This window comes from Tetrahymena thermophila (genome assembly GCF_000189635.1).
Source record: "Tetrahymena thermophila SB210 genomic scaffold scf_8254788, whole genome shotgun sequence".
Taxonomy (NCBI): domain Eukaryota; phylum Ciliophora; class Oligohymenophorea; order Hymenostomatida; family Tetrahymenidae; genus Tetrahymena; species Tetrahymena thermophila.
The window spans coordinates 689,831-708,192 of NW_002476544.1; the positions used below are offsets into that span (position 1 = coordinate 689,831).

At 19.2% G+C, this 18,362-nt stretch overlaps 4 protein-coding genes across 4 annotated transcripts; all 4 read right to left on the minus strand. All coding sequences in view use genetic code 6, as the record gives it.

The window, feature by feature from the left end:
* Positions 1-8,776: 8,776 nt before the first annotated feature.
* TTHERM_000264768 (hypothetical protein) lies at positions 8,777-9,683 on the minus strand (the record flags this gene model as incomplete). Its single annotated transcript, XM_012795909.1, has 3 exons — positions 8,777-9,043; positions 9,196-9,592; positions 9,649-9,683. The coding sequence occupies 3 exons, from the start codon at positions 9,681-9,683 to the stop codon at positions 8,777-8,779; spliced, it is 699 nt and encodes a 232-aa protein (XP_012651363.1).
* Positions 9,684-10,751: 1,068 nt separating this feature from the next.
* On the minus strand, positions 10,752-11,375 carry TTHERM_000264769 (transmembrane protein, putative; the record flags this gene model as incomplete). Its single annotated transcript, XM_012795910.1, has 1 exon — positions 10,752-11,375. The coding sequence occupies one exon, from the start codon at positions 11,373-11,375 to the stop codon at positions 10,752-10,754; it is 624 nt and encodes a 207-aa protein (XP_012651364.1).
* A 2,228-nt stretch (positions 11,376-13,603) lies between these two features.
* On the minus strand, positions 13,604-13,891 carry TTHERM_00264770 (hypothetical protein; the record flags this gene model as incomplete). Its single annotated transcript, XM_001009127.1, has 1 exon — positions 13,604-13,891. The coding sequence occupies one exon, from the start codon at positions 13,889-13,891 to the stop codon at positions 13,604-13,606; it is 288 nt and encodes a 95-aa protein (XP_001009127.1).
* A 629-nt stretch (positions 13,892-14,520) lies between these two features.
* On the minus strand, positions 14,521-14,808 carry TTHERM_00264780 (hypothetical protein; the record flags this gene model as incomplete). Its single annotated transcript, XM_001009128.1, has 1 exon — positions 14,521-14,808. One exon carries the CDS (start codon positions 14,806-14,808, stop codon positions 14,521-14,523), a length of 288 nt encoding a protein of 95 aa, XP_001009128.1.
* Positions 14,809-18,362: the final 3,554 nt, after the last annotated feature.

Genomic DNA, 18,362 nt, shown 5'->3' on the forward strand with positions numbered 1-18,362 from the left:
TGATTAAAAATCAGATAGGAATTAGAAATAAATAACTTTAATTTAATTTAAATTAGCTTTTCAGCCTACATATATATATATTAAAAGTGTTATTTTCTCCTATTAATTATCCAAAAAAATTAATTTAAAACTATCTATATGTCTATCTATCTATCTTTGTTTTTATTCATAAATACTTTTCTGCCAATATATTGATTTATATTAAAAGTCTTATTTTCTCTTATTAATTATCCTTAAAAATTAATTTAAAACTATCTATATATCTTTGTTTTTATTCATAAATATTTTTCTGCCAACATATTGATTTATATTAAAAGTCTTATTTTCTCCTATTAATTATCCAAAAAAAATAATTTAAAACTATCTTTCTAATATCTATCATCTATCTTTGTTTTTATTCATAAATACTTTTAAAAATAATAATAATCAACACCAAAAAAATTCAATAAAAAAGAAGTAAATAAAATAAGAATTAATCAGCCAATAAGAATAAATAAATTAATAGATATCTATAAGTAGAAATTACTAATCAAAATATTAGATATCTTAGTTTTAAATTGAATTTAATTAATTAATTTATAAAATAATATTTGAAGTAAAAGAAGGAAGACATTTCATTTAAAATTATTAAGAACTCATCAAATTGTAATTAAAAACTTACTTTTAATAAAGTTTAATATTTCTATATGTAATGAAAACCGAAAAATATTTTTAAATGAATTATACTATTGTTTAGAATAAATAAAATTATATATTTACCACAATTTCTTGATAATAATACCATCTAAGAATTACAGAGAATATTAAGGACTAACCAAAAGTGATACCTTTGCATCATTTTTCTTGAATTTAAAGAATAAAATGTTTGAATATAATTTTGCATTATACATAAAAATAAAAAATATATTAATTACTTTAAAAAATTTTCTTAGATGTTTTAGTTTTAATAAAATTTATTTTTCAGAAAAATTAATAAATTAATTTATTAAATATTTTAAGAATGTTTTTAATAATGTTTATGAACATTTTTTATAAACATGATGATAATAAGTTGATAATCATTATAAGATAGTAATAATAATAATAAGAAATTGAACAAAAAACATAACAGCTTTAAGCTTAAATTAGATAAGTTTTATAAAAAAGTTTACCTCCAATCTTAATAAATAAATTTAATTTTTAATAAATTAAATGAAAAAGTTTACATTACTTTTTTGAATTTTTTACAAAGAAAGTTAATCAACAAATCTAAAAAATTAGTGTGTTTTTATTTTATGCTATTTTTACTGGTGTGAAAATTCTATAAATTTATTGTTTAATTCTGAGGTAAAAAATGAATAATTATTATGAAATATAGAGGAAAAAAGGAATTTTAAGAAGTTTTTTTACACATTATGCATAAGAAACAAGCACCTATCAAATTTGATGAATTAAAGGCTATTTACCCTCTCTACTGAGAAAGAACAGATGTTTAAGATCAAACTTTTAGCTTTTAAAATAAAAATCAATTGAATTTCATTAATTAGCAACTCCAGTATATATTAAAATTCATTTATTTGGGTGGTAGATTTTATGTATGAATATGATTTTATGAATACTACTTAACTAAGATATTTATTTATAAAAATCAATATTTTTATTGTTTATTTTTAAATTTTATGATATTTTCTAGAGTTTAAAAATCCAAAATAAACTAAATATTCTTATTTTTGATACTTGCTTGTTTGAAGGCATTTTAATTTCTCTGTCTTTTTGTGTTATAAAATAAATATCCTATTGATAAAAAAATAAACAATTAATATTTCATCAAAAAAAGATTAATCTAATTCAAATAATTTACTCTAAAACAAGAGTTTTACAAATTTCGAAATATATTTTTATGATGATAAGACTTTGAAAAAATAAAATCATGAAATGTTGATCGAAAAATATAACTAAAAGTAATAAATTTAATTGTTTTTTCTAGATTAAAAATCTTATTTATGCAAAATTGAATACTACTACTATTGAAGTGATAAATTTTTTAATCTAATTAAAAATATTAGATAAAAATTAAGGCAGTAATATCTATATTTATTTTTATTTGCTATTACTTTATTTTAAACTACATTTAAAAAATAATATTATATATTTATATATTTAACTCTTTCTAATTATTCTTACATTTATTCCAAATAAATAATTAAAATTTTTAATGAGGTAAGGATTAGAAATAAGTAGCTATATTTTTATTGTAAATTATCTTATTAGCCAATATATAGATTTAGATTAAAAGTCTTATTTTCTCCTATTAATTATACAAAAAAATGATAAATTTTTTAAACTATTTAAAAACATTAGATAAAAATTAAGGCAGTAATATCTTTGTTTATTTTTATTTGCTATTACTTTATTTTAAACTACATTTAAAAAAATAATATTATATATTTATATATTTAACTCTTGCTAATTATTCTTACATTTATTCCAAATAAATAATTAAAATTTTTAATGAGGTAAGGATTAGAAATAAGTAGCTTTATTTTATTTTATTGTAAATTATCTTTTGAGCTAACATATAGATTTAGATTAAAAGTCTTATTTTCTCCTATTAATTATACAAAAAAATTAATTTAAAACTATCTATTTTTTCTTAATTCATAAATACTTTTCAAAATAATAATAATCAACAAACAAAAAAATTCAAAAGAAAAGAAGTATATAAATACGAATTAATTAGTGGATTATAAAAACAAATAAATTAATAGATATGCGTAAGTAGAGATATGTATTTTGGTGCCATTTATTCCACAACCTTCTCTTAATTTTCAATATTGTACTTGCTATTAAGCTAATTTTTAATGATTAAATCTATTACGCTGCTTATTTTTTTGCCACTTTAGGAACATTCAGCTTATTTGATATCTAAGCTGCATATAAATCAGAGTATTAAGAAGTTAAAGAATTAGTTTTTTGGGATTTATTTTAAATGGGATTTTTTGTTATGTCCTTTGCTCAAGATCTTAAAAAACATTAAATATCTGAGAAAATAGATTGTATTGAGCGTTTACTTCTTAGGATAACGCCTTTCACATTTTATGAATTTCTTTACTTTATATATTATAAAGTTTTAGTTAATAGTAACAATATTGAGATATAAGTTTTGGTTAATCTATTATTATTTTTAATCCTCTTTAGCTTTATGATGTTTTTTTAAAAATATAATTCTTAGTATCCAGAAGAGATAGATATAGATTTAAAGAGATAAGCTAGTAATTTTTGTAAGTTTTTTTTAAGTTAATTTTCATATTACTTATCAGTATGTACTCTAACTTTATGTGGATACTTAGGATTATCTACTATAGCTATTTATGTTTTTACAATTATTGGATATATGATATATCGCTAAGCAAAATGTGATAAAAAATTGAGTCATTTTATTTGCAGTTAAATATTCTTGAATGGATACAGATTTAATCACTATGATTTTGATAAGATAAATGTTAATACCATCTTTTTATAAGTTTCTACCTATATAAATCAATTAATTAGAGTAACTATTTTGATTATATTTTGCAAAAGCTAATTTTTTGAAAGCTCAGAAAACTCAGATAACATTTTATTGAAATAAGTTTCCTTATACTTAACTTTCGGTTTTAGTTTCTTATATTTCATTGTTTTATTTGAAGACTTTTACAATGCCTTATTTAGGACTAAGATAATTGTTATATCTTAAAAAAATGATATAGTAATTGCTAATGAAGCACTGAAAAAAAGGTTTATGAATTTAAGAATTCTATTTAAAGTAAAAGATAATAGTTATTCAGAACTTTGTTACGAATTGATAGGAACACACTATTAAAAACAAGTATTAACAATGGTAGAACTTTTATCAGAATAATATAGATAAAAATGTAAAATGATAATTGAAAATCCAACTCCTTTTTTTTAGTTTAGAGATGAAATATTAATAAATTTAGATAACATTTATAACGAATTATTTGATCAATTGTGTAATTATAATTAAATAGATTTAATCAAAATATTAAAATTAAGAGTTGAAAATGGATTTATTTTTAATTCAATAACCTAAAAGATACAAAACTTAGTCTGTAAACGTTATCCTAAATACAAATAATTAAATAAAATTACATCTATTGAACTGTAGATTGCATCATTTTATAATTTAATATCACCATTTATGCTATTTTCGCCTTCAGAAATAGTCTGTGACCTCTATTATGACTATATTGTAGAGTAAAAAATATACTGCATAAACTCATCTTAATTTCTAAACACCATGTTCATATAAAACATATGAAAAAATGGTAATGGTTTGAATATAAAAATTTTAAAAATGTTTCTTGAGCTTTAAATAATTAATATTAGAGGTGTATTAATTGTATAGATATGTGTGTGTTTTTATTTTTTATTGAATTTGAAAACAAAATAATATTAAAAAATCTTTATATTCTTTTGATATTTACATTTTATCGCATGTATTAAATTGTTTTATTATTATCAGAAAAGTGAGAAAAATATATCAAAAAGTTAAATATAATTTAATTATTTTAAATTTATCTTAATAATTTATAAACTTTCTTTTTACTAAAAAATAATAAATAAATAAAGTTAATTATAAACTATTAAAAAGAAGTATAAACAATAGTAGAACTTTTATCATAATAATTTAGATAAAAATGTAACATAATAATTGACTCTCATTATCATTTTTTAAAGTTTAGAGATGAAATATTAATAAATTTAGATTATATTTATAAGGAATTATTTGATAAATTGTGTTATGGTTACGATAATAATTTAATAAAAATATTAGAATTAAGAGTTTAAAATGTATTTATTTTTAGTTCAGCGACCAAAGATATAAAAGTTTGTCTGTAATAGTTATCCTAGATACAAGTAATTAAATAAAATTACATCTATTGAATTACAGATTATATCATTTTATAATTTAATATCACCATTTATGTTATTTTCACCTTTTGAAATTGTCTTTGACCTCTATTATGACTCTTTATGACCTATTTTAAATTAAATTGCTAAATATCTATTCATTTAATTTACTTGATTTTTAATTATTGCTTATTTTACAATCTACTTTATAAGTAATTAATTAATTAAAATAAGAGAAGAACTAAAATCTTAATAAGCAAATTTCCATTTTATTGTTTTGTAGGTTATAAAATATCAGGACCCCGCCATACATCAAAAATTAAAAAATAAGAAATAATTTGTAAAAATATTGATACTATGTAGGAAGAACCTTTAAAATGATTAAATATATTAGTTAAATTGAGAAATAATTTTTAAAACACTATACTGCAAATTTCTTAATTTACTATAAAGCAAGATTAAACAAAAAAATTGAAAATTTTGAAAGAAAATAAGTTATTTTTATTTATTAATAATTAATTATTTACAAAAAGGTAGTTTTTCTTCATTTATATCTAAATTTTTTTTTTTGATTGTTTGAATTAATTTTTATTTATTTTAAGTTTGTTTGCAAATAAAAATTAGTGATTTAATATCTTTTAAATTTGTTAATCTTGATATTTATTGGATATTTAAAAAAAAACCAAATTAAATAAATTTATGCAAATTATTTTCTATCTTTTCAACAATTTTTTAATTTTCCAAAATTTAAATAAAATAAGGTTCAACATACCTATGAAATATTTCAACCTCTTATACTTATTATTTAAAATAAATTGTAAGTAAAAGAACTATTTCCAAATTAATTAGTAAATTTCATAATACAAATGAATATCAATCAATATTTTTTTATGATTTTATCGTCTATTTAATTAAAACAATAGAGTCTCTAAATTTATTTTATGAATTTTTGTAAGTACCATACTTAAATGTCTTCTCCTGATTATTCTATTGAAAAAAGTAAAGTTTCTCCTTTATAAAAAATTTTCTTCTATATTTATGATGGTATTAATTAACACCTATTAAATTTAATTAATTAAAGATTATTTTACCGTTAATTAGAGAGAATAGATGGTTAAGATCAAATTTTCAGCTTTTAAAATAAAAATCAATTGAATTTAATTAAATTATAGTATATACTAAAATTCATTTATTTAGGTGATAGATTTTAAGTATGAATATAATTTTATGACTACTCATACTAAAATATTAATTATTATAATAAGTATTTTTATTGTTTTTTAAGTTTATGATATTTTCTAAAGTTTAAAAAATCCAAAATAAATAAACCTAAATATTCTTATTTTTGATACTCGCTTGCTTGTTTAGAGACATTTTCATTTCTCTGCCTTTTTGTGTTAAAAAATAAATATCCTATTGATTCAAAGACAATTAGTATTTCTTCTAAAAAAGATTAAGCTAATTCTAATAATTTACTTTAAAACAAGAGATATTCAAATTTCGAAATAAATATATTTTTATGAAGATAAGACTTTGAAAAAAGAAATTCAATTTTTGATGGATAAATATTAACGAAAAGTGATAAATTTAATAGTACTATAGAAGTGATATATTTTTAAACTGATAGATAATAAATATTAGATAAAAATTAAGGCAGCAATATCTATAATATCTTTTTTTTTATTTGCTATTACTTTATTTTAAATTACATACTCAAAAATAAATTATTATATTTATATATTTAACACTTGCTAATATTTCTTACATTTATTGCAAATAAATAATTAAAATTTTTAATAGGATAAGGATTAGAAATAAATAAAGTGATAAATTTAATAGTACTATTGAAGTGATATATTTTTAAACTGATAGATAATAAATATTAGATAAAAATTAAGGCAGCAATATCTATAATATCTTTTTTTTTATTTGCTATTACTTTATTTTAAATTACATACTCAAAAATAAATTATTATATAAAATATTTAACTCTTGCTAATATTTCTTACATTTATTGCAAATAAATAATTAAAATTTTTAATAGGATAAGGATTAGAAATAAATAGCTTTATTTTATTGTAAATTAGCTTTTCAGCCAAAAAAAAAAATTATATTAAAATTTCTTATTTTCTCCTATTAATTATCTAAAAAAATTAATTTAAAATCATCAACTTTTGTTTTTATTCATAAATAATTTTCAAAATAATAATAATAATAATCAAAGCATAAAAAAAAAACTAATTAATTAGCGAATAAAAGTAGATAAATTAATAGATAATTATGTATTAGTAGAAATTGCTATTTTGGTGCTCTTTGATATACTATCTTATCATGATTTACAGTATTATAGTTGTTTTTTTGTTATGGAATGATGAAAACATAGACTCTTATTATTATACTATTTTCTTTTTTATATTTTGTTGGCTAGAAAAATTTGTTACTTTAACACGCGATGGACCTGGTTGTGGCTATCATACATTATTTGTTATTTGTGATATACTTTAAATTGGATTTGTTTTCATCTTCTTTGTTGATTTTGATATATATTCAGATATCTATAATTTGAATTATTTACAATACTCTAAGATAATCCCTTTTACATTCCTGGAATTTATTTTCTTTGTTGTTTTAAAAGATTTTGATAATAGTAGCAATCCAGAAAGTGTTTAGATAGCAGCTTTGGTTAATCTGTTATTATTTTTAATCCTTTTTAGCTTTGTTTAGTTTGCTATGAAACATCAAGAGAACACTATAGATTTAGTTACATAAGCTCAAAACTTTTATAAGTTTTTTTTAAGTTAATTTTCATATTACTTATCAATATGTGCTCTAAGTTTTATTGAAATATCTGGATTTAGTTTAGGATTATCTGCTATAGTTATTTATCTTTTTACAATTATTGGTTATATACTATATCGCTCAAAATTTGATAAAAAATTGCTAAGTTTTATTTACATTTATATATTGTACAATGGATACAGACTTCTTGACTATGATTTTGATAAGATAAATGCTTATACAATCTTTTTATAAGTTGCTACTTATATAAATCAATTAATTAGAGTAATTATTTTGATTATATTTTGCTAAAGCTAAATTTTTGAAAGCTCAGAAACCACTTAAGTGAAATAAGTCCTATTTTACTTAACTTTAGCTTTTAGTTTCTTATATTTCATTATTTTATTTGAAGACTTTTACAGTAACTTACTTAAGATTAGGATAATTGCTATATCTTCAAAAAAGGACATAGTAATTGCAAACAAAGTACTGAAAAAAAGGCGATATTATTATTTAAGATTTCAATTTGGAACATATGATGGTAGTTATTCAGAACTTGATGAGCAATTGATAAAATTAGATAACCATTAAAAAGAAGTATTAACAATGGTAGAACTTTTATAATAATAATTTAGATAAAAATGTAATATAATAATTGACTCTCATTAATATTTTTATAGGTTTAGAGACGAAATATTAATAAATTTATATTACATTAATAAGGAATTTTTTGATAAATTGTGCTATGGTTATGATAAAAATCCAAATAATAATTATGGCAATAATTTAATAAAGATATTTAAATTAAGAATTTAGAATGGATTTATTTTTAGTTCAACGACCTAAAACATACAAATGTTCATCTGTAATAGTTATCCTAGATACAAGTAATTAAATAAAATTACATCTATTGAATTACAGATTATGTCATTTTATAAGTTAATATCACCAATTATGTTATTTTCACCTTCTGAAATTGTCTGTGACCTCTATTATGACTCTTTATGACCGGTTTAATTAAATCGCTAAATAGCTATAGCTATTCAATAAATTAACTTGATTTATAATTATTGCTTATTTTACAATCTACTTTATGCCAAATCTCTCAGTAATTAATTAAAAAGAGAAGGGCTGAAATCTTAATAAGCAAATTTATATTTTATTATTTAGTAGGATAGGAATTAGAAATAAATAGCTTTATTTTATTTTAAATTACCTTTTTTAGCCTACATATAGATTTATATTAAAAGTCTTATTTTCTCCTATTAATTATCCAAAAAAAATTAATTTAAAACTATTTATCTATCTTTGTTTTTATTCTTAAATACTTTTCTGTCAACATATTGATTTATATTAAAAGTCTTATTTTCTCCTATTAATTATCCAAAAAAAATTAATTTAAAACTACCTATCAATCTTTGTTTTTATTCATAAATTCTTTTAAAAATAATAATAATCAACACCAAAAAAAATCAATAGAAAAGAAGTAAATAAAATAAGAATTAATCAGCGAATAAGAATTACTAAATTAATAGATATGTAAAAGTAGAAATAACTATTCTGGTGCTCGTTTATCTACTATCCTTTGATGATTTACACTATTTTAGTTGCTTTTTTATTTGTAAAATATTAAGGGAGCTTTTATTCAACTTATTATACTTTTTGTTTCACCATAGTTTTATTTTTTGAAAAAATGGCAACTGGTGTGATTGGATGTAAAGATGGTTATAATAAAATTTTTGCTGGTTTTGATTATCTTTATTTTGGATTTATTTTTATCTTGTTTGTTGATATTGAAAAACATAAAATATTCATTAATTTGAATTTTTTAATGTATTATAGGATAATTCCTTAAATTATCATGGAATTTTTTTTCTTAGTTATTTTAAAAGATTTAGTTAATAGTGAATATCCAGAGAGTCTTTAATTAGCAGCTTTAGTTAATATATTAATATTTTTATTCCTGTTTAGCTTTACTATGTTTGCTATGAAATAAAATTGTTAACGTCCATAGAGAGTAGATTTAGAGACAAAAATTCACAATTTTTGTAAGTTTTTTTTAAGTTAATTTTCATATTACTTATCAATATATACTCTAACTTTATATGATAAATCTGGTTTTAATTTAGGAATATCTGCTATAGTTATTTATCTTTTTACAATTATTGGATATAAACTATATCATCGCAATGTAAAATTAAATATAGAATTGCTAAGATTTATTTAGAATTATATTTTGTTCAATGGATACAGTTTTCTTCACTATGATTTTGATAAGTTAAATTCTAATACTATCTTTTTATAAGTAGCTACTTATATAAATCAATTAATTAGAGTAATTGTTTTGATTATATTTTGTTAAAGCGAAATTTTTGAAAACTCAGAAACCATTTTTGTGAAATAAGTTCTATTATACTTAACTTTAGGTTTTAGTTTCTTATACTTCATTATTTTTTTAAAAGACTTCTACATGAACTTATTTAGGACTAAGATAATTAATCTATCTTCAATTAGGGATTTTATAGCTGCAAATAAGGAACTGAATAAAATAAAGAGATGTTCTATTTTAAAAATCCAACTAGATGAAGAACTTAATACTTATTCTGAACTTAATGAGTAATTAATAACGGATTTATATTACTATAAAACAGAAATATTAACTATAATATAAGTTATTTCATAACAATTTAGATAAAAGAGAATAAAAAGAATTATATTACCTTCTTCCTTTTTATAATTTGGAGAAGAAATATTAATAAATTAAGATTATATTTATAAGGAATTATTTTAAGAATTATGTAAAAATAATCATTTAAATTTAATCAAAATATTAGAATTAAGATTTTAGAATGGATTTATTTTTAGTTCAACTACCTAAAAGATACAAAACTTAGTCACTTATAGTTATCCTAAATACAAATAATTAAATAAAATTACATCTATAGAATTACAGATTATATCATTTTATAAATTAATATCACCATCTATGTTATTTTCACCTTCTGAAATTGTCTGTGACCTCTATTATGACACTTTATGACTGGTTTTAAATTCAACCACTAAATAGCTAGCTATTCATTTCATGTGCTTGATTTTTTATTATTGATTATTTTACTATCTATCTATCTGGTTAAAACCAAATATCTCAATAATTAGCTTTAATAAGAAAAAGAAGAAGATCTAAAATCTTAATAAACAAATTTCTAATTTATTATTTAGTAGAATACAAAATGTAAGAACCCCACCCCACCCTGCACATACATAAAAAATTAAATATTTTATATACTAATTAATATACGAGGTTGTTTTATTTGTCTAGATATTTGTTTGTATTATTTATTAAATATCAAAACAAAATAATGTTAATCTTATTCTATTTTCAGTTTATCACTTGTCTTATTTTCTATTATTTTGATCAGAAAAGTGAGAAAAATATATCGAAAAACTATACTAAAAAATTAGAAAAAAGCAAAGTTAATTAAAATATTTAATCTAATTATTTGTAGCCAAATATAAACTAAGATTATGTATTAGCAAAAGGAACTCTTTTGGTGCTCTGTTTTCTATTATCTAGTAAACATTTATAGTATAGTAATTGCTATTTGTCTATACCTATAGGGTGGAGATATAAACATGGCTTATTTTATTACATTCTTTACAGTTTTTGGAATTGATAAACTTTTAGTAATATTTGTTTTATTCATTTAAAATCATAATGGGCATAATGTCAGCTTAAAATTTGCTTTCTTTGATATTTTCTAGATTGGATTCATTTATATTTTCTTTGATGATGAATTTTAATCAGGTAATTTAGAAAATACTTTAAAAACTAAGGTTTACAGCAGAGTCATTCCTTAAATTATTATGGAATTTATTTTCTTTTTTTGCCTCAAGGATTTAGCTGATGGAGATAATTCAGAAAGTATTTAGATTGCAACTTTGATCAATTTTATATTGTTTTTAGCTCTATTTTGCTCTCTTTTTTTTGTTATTATGGGGGAATCTTAATATTATTATTCTTATTTTAAGATTATTAATACATATTATAAGAGATAAACTTATATTTTCTTTAAATTTTTCTTGACTCAAATGCCATATTACTTAAGTATATGCACATTTTCTCTATATGAAGATAGATTTAGAATCAATTTAGGTTACTATATAATTGTTATGGCTATCATAACAATAATAGGATATATTATTTATATTCGCCATAATTCTGATTACAAATTGATTGAATTTATTTTTAATTATTTATGTTTTAATGGATATAGAATTGATTATAATGATTTAGATTTATTGTCAAAAACTTAAGTATATTTACTTATTTCTACTTATGTAAATTAAATGATTAGAGTTGCTATTTTATTTATTTATTGCTAAAATGATATTTTTGAGAGTTAAGAAAGATAAAAAGTAAAGTAAATACTTATTATTATAACTTTAGTATTTAGCTTTTTATAGTTTATTCATCTATTTTATGAATCTTATGTGATTATATTCAAGACTAAGGTCATTAATATCTTTTCTAAAAATGACATAAAATCTACTAATATTATTCTTTAGAACAAGAAATATACAAATTTCATAATATATTTTAACAAATAATAGAATTCTTAATCAGATTTATAAAAATAATTACTAAGCTAAAGTGATTAAAGAAATGAAATATTAAATTTTGTAAGACTAATTTCATAATTTCAAAGAAAAAACATATAAGCAATTATTAGAAAAATAGAGATACTTAATTACTATTTAGGTATTTATTATTTTAAAGAATTTCGTGATGAAATTTTTTAAAATATAGAAGATTTTGATGATAATTTGTTCATAGACTTAATTCATGATTAAGAAGAAGATTATTGCATCATGATGTTAAATTAAAGAGTAAAAAATGGAATTTTTTTAAGTTAAATAACCTATAAACTAGTTCGTAGGATTAGCTATAAAAAGAAAGAATATCGAATTTTAACAAATTTTGAATCTTGTTAATTGTAAATAACGTTATTTAAAAAAAAATTTTCTCATCTTATGTAATTTTAACCATCTTAAATTCTCTTTGACTTATATTAAGATTACTGAAGTTTTTTTACACTTCAAAAATTTAAAAAAGTAGTATTCATATTGGATTGGTTCTAGATTTATAATATTTATTAGTAGGACATTTATAAATTATAAATTAACAATTAAAAATTAACTATAGTGGTTATTAAAGTTAACTTAAAGTTTAAAAAGATAGAATAATAATACATTTTATTCTAATTAATTAAGTTTGATAAAAATAATAATTTTTAATTTTAATATTGGTATGAGTTTATTTTCAAAATATTATTTATGAGTATTTTAATTAAATGAATAGAAATAATTATATCTTGGCAAATAATAAATATGCTTATTTCAAATAATATATATTTATTTTTAAAGAGTTAATAATCTGAAAATATTTAGAGTGTTTAATAATAAAAATTGATAACAGAAGATAGATGCTAAAAATTTGAGACATCGTAGAAAAAAGTGAAGATATATTAAATTTTTGTTTAAATTATTAATAAAATAAAAATATGCAAATATTTTTAAAAAAAATCATGTATAAAACTTATTATTTTAATTGTATTATCAAGTACCATAAATAATTTGATATTCTATATCATTTTCAAGAAATTTTTGCAATTAATTTTATTTTAGAGGGCTGATGAAGTGTATACAAATTTTTTTTTTTTTACTAAGATAGAATTCCTATTTTACTATAAATAATTATATAACCTATAATTTTTAATTATTTTTAAAGAATTTTGCAAAAAATAAATGATTGATTTAAATAACAAGACTGATTTAAAATATTCTTCATACATACGTTAATATAATTTTATTCTGATGTATTTATATATTATTTAATACTAAAATAAAACTGGTAATTTATAATATAAATTTATCAAGATGGGCACCATCCAGAGTGGCACATACCATCACCACACATATGCAAAGGAGGTCTGCATGTGTCTTATCCAGGAAAGTTTACAGCCAAATTTTTATCATGATCTTGTTATAGCTATGCACAAGTTTCATACTCTCTGCAATAACTGAAGCAGTAATAAAGTCCTTCTTCACATGCAATATCTTCTTTCTTTAAGTTCTAGGTGCTTTAAAAGTTAGTAATAGTGAGATATGCTATAAAAGCAACAGCTGCTAGAATAAGGGTCTTTTTAATTAAGGAATTCATAATTTATATGTAATTCAAGTTTTTTAGTTAATTTATTAATTAATTATTATTATTTTCAATCAAAATGTTAGATATCTTTGTTTTAAATTGAATTTAATTAATTTATAAAAGAATATTTGAAGTAAAAGAAGGAAGACATATTATTTAAAATTATTAAGAATTCATCAATTGCAATTAAAAACTTACTTTTAATAAAGTTTAATTTTTCTATATGTACTGAATATCGAAAAATCTTTTTAAAATAAATTATACGATTGTTTAGAATTAATTAAATTATATATTTACCACAATTTCTTGATAATAATACCATCTAAAAATTACAGAGAATATTAAGGACTAAAATAAGGGCTGATGAGATGTAATTAGTTTTTTCATTTTTTTACTTAGGTAAAATTCCTATTTTACTATATATTACTATATGTTTTATTTTTAATTTTTATTAAAGAATTTTGTAAAAAAAAAATAAATAAATAAATGATCTAAATAAATAAGTAAATAACAGGAGTGGCTTAAAATATTCTTTTTTTATTTTTATAATTATACTTATATATATTTATGTATTTAATAAGAAAATAAAACTTATAATTTATGATAAAAATTTATATATTATAATTTATTATATAAATTTATCACTATGGACACCATCCAGAGTAGCATCTACCATCTCCACACAAATGCATAGGACGTATGCAAATTTGGTCTCCATTTTCTAGTTTATTCATATTTCTATCGAAATCTCTTTATAGCTTTTCGCAACTTTCATACTCTCTGCATTAACTAAAGCAGTAATAAAGTCCTTCATCACATGCAATAGTTTCTTTCTTTAAGAATTAGGTGCTTTACAAGTTAGTAAAAGTAAGATATGTTATAAAAGCAACAGCTGCAAGTATAATCGTCTTTTTAATAATGGTATTCATTATTTATAATTAAAGATTTTAGTTAATTTTTTAATTAATTATGATAATTACTGTTATTAATCTAAATTTTAGATATCATTTAAATTAAATTTGAGCTAATTTATAAAAGAATATTATGAGTATTAGAAGGAAGATGTATTATTTCAAATTGTTACTAATTTCCCTTCCCATTGTAATTAAATCCTTACATTTAATAAAATTTAATTTTTTTATTTGTACTGAGAAACAAAAAATCTTTTTAAAATAAAATAAATAATAGTCAACAAGTAGTTTAAAATTATAATTTTGATTAAATTATATATTTACCATAATTTCTTGATAAAAATCTCATCTAAAAATTATAAGAGGATATTAAGGAATAGCAAAAAAAAGTAATTTTTGCACAAAGTTTTTTAAATAATTATTTTGATGATGCATCCTTTTTTTTATATTATATCAACATAATCTTTAATTTAATTAAATTTAGCTCTAAGTATTATTGAAATCATCTCTAATAAATAGCGTTGATTGTTTTTTAATTTTAAAAAGTTCTTTAATGATATTTTTGAAAATTCAAATAACAGTAAATTTAAGTAAGTCTTTTACACTTTCTTTTTTTGTTTTATGAATTTTATATTTACTTATGTAATCAATATCTATACAAAAAATGATAGATATACTATCTGCTAATTAATCTACATATAAAAATAATCTATATTACACATAAAAATACAGCTTATAAGAAATTAATAAAGTAATTAAGAGATCTAAGAATCATTAATTCCTAAAAAGCTAAAAAAATAATGTATTAGAACTGGTAGAAATGAATTCTTACCAAACTTTGAGTTTTTTTATTATGAACTTTCTTAAAGTTATGTTACTATATTTAAAATGGATTTATTTTGAGTGATAAAACCTAAAAAATCTTAGAATTAATAAAAATAATTGAATAAACTCGATTGAATCTTTTTAGTTACAAATTTTCTTATTTGATAGAAGATTTTCGCCTATTATGTAATTTTAGCCTTATTAAATAATCCAGGATTTGAATGATAATTATTGATTTATTTTTTTAATTTTGAAAAATCTAAGTACTTAGATGACATACCATTTAATCAATTATTTTTAACGTATAATAATTTGATATAAATACATATTTTCAAATCATAATTGTTGGAACAAATAAAAAATTTCATGAATAGAAGCAAGAAATAAAGAAATGTATAACTTTCACTTCTAAATTCGTCAAAAAAATAGACAGATTAGTTAAATCTAAAAGATTTAAATTTATATCTATTTAGAAAGTTAATCTAGCTAATTTTGGTCTGTTAACTTATTATGAAAAAAAGAAAAAGAATAATTTGCTTTCTAAATTTTCTAAGTCTAAATTTTATTAAAATGTTTCCTCTCTTTTTTTAGATTATTAAACAGAAATTTAATGAATTATGATTCATCAACAAATAATAAAAATTAATTTAATGACATAAATATTATTTATTTATTCATTGATTAATTGGAGATATGCAGAATATTTTATTGAGGGGAGATACAGGTGTTTTTTTAATAGAGGGAACTAGTAGATATAGTCATGTTGGACTAGCCTTTCAAAAGTAAATAGAAGATCAGGTATCTTACATAATCTGGCCAACCTCTTATACAATCAAAAAAATATCACTAACTAGATTAAATTTAGAAATAATTTCTTCAAAAGTATAATTAATTTTCATTTATGTTAAAACTAACATCTGTTTTTATTTGATTTTAATTATTTATTTTATATTCAGTTGTTGAGTATTTAAGATATTCTAAATTATTGATTGATATTTGGTTTTAAACTGAATTATTTACTGTCAAAAAAGTGCTTATCCAGTAAATCAATTAATAAAGATTTTTAAAATAGTTTTTTACTATTATGTTTGTTTTCAAATTTATATTAAAATTATCATTTTTATTAAATTAAACATTTTTTATCTTATAATATGACTAAAACGATATAAAAATAAAACCAAGTCCTAATTTTAAAAGTAATTACTAACTTTTTTAATATTTGTTTCACGATTTTTAATGTCTATTTACTTGAAGTACTTTTTAAATTTAAAATCAAATTTAAATAGAATCATATTTATAAGAAGATGATACAATTTTGTGGTTTATTAAATTGAATTAAATAAATAAATAAATAAATAAATAAAGCTTTTTAGAAATAGATTATAATTTATTTTAAGTATATTGCCAATATGTATTTTAATTTTAATAAATTATTATATTAATTTCTTACTTTTTGCTTTTATTTTTTTTAATTTATTTACATAAGTATGTAAAACTGCTTTATAAATCTTAAAATAAAAAATAAGTGCCTATTTTCATCTTAAAAAAATTTAAAAACTTATATGAGAAATTAAACTAGATAAAAATATATACTGAATTCCAAGAAACATTCAATGCCATTAAAAAGACTAGAAATAAAATACGTACTGATAAAAATTAATTAAGTATCTATTATTAAAATTTAGTCTTAGTTTTCAAAAATCTATTTTAATTAACTAAATATTTAATTAAATTTTTTTTGAAAAGCTGACTTCAAGTTTCAAATTTAAAATAATTAATTATTTTAAAAGTAAAACATGATTTTTATTTAAAAATGATATAAATAACTTTTTTTATGAGAGAGAATATATTAAAATAAATGATTAATAATCTTATATGGTAAATTATTTCTCAAGTGTAGTTAGTTCTATTCTTTGAAGAAACTCAATATCTTAATTAGAAATAAAAACTTTTTTACTGCCAATTTTAGAATAGAAGATTAGAATAATCTAAAATTTTTATCAATATGAGAAAGTGAGCAGCTGAAAGAAATTTAGAATATTAATAGAATTTATTAGAAATATAGTAATTTAATAATTATGTTAACTATGCAAATAGAATTTTAATTTACTGTTTTTCTTCAAAATTAATTTTTTGATAGAAGTAGAAGAAGATATTGCGTAATAAAACAAACTATTTTAGACTAATATGACGCTTTATGAAAAGAATTACATTTAATTTATTTTTTAAATAATTATATATTAATACTAAAATCACTCACTGATTATACTTTTCAATTCTACTTTGATGTTCAACTTTTTTTTCTGATTTCTACTTTATACCTGCATAAATAGACATATGTTGTTTTTTCTATTCTTATTTATTAATTATGACCATTTTGAGCCAGCAAGTTGTCTTGCTTATTTTACTAGTACTATTGCAAAGTCTTTTTAAAAATATGAGAAAATGTTTAAATAATATCTAAGAATATTTGATAGCAAATGAAAAAACAAATTTATATTGATAAATGTGAATATCCCTTTAAGTAATCAGTTATTTATTTTTGCTATTTCAATGAAAATACTTACTTACTTACTTATAAGCAATTTTTGAAATTATTTAATTTTTTTTTATAATAAATTTGAAAAGATATAAAGGAATATTTAGTGATGGATTAAAATTAATCAGCTTTAAATATTCATGCGATAATCTTTTAGTAAATTATCAAGTATTTTTTTTCTTTTTCAAAATGAATACTTGATAAAAAA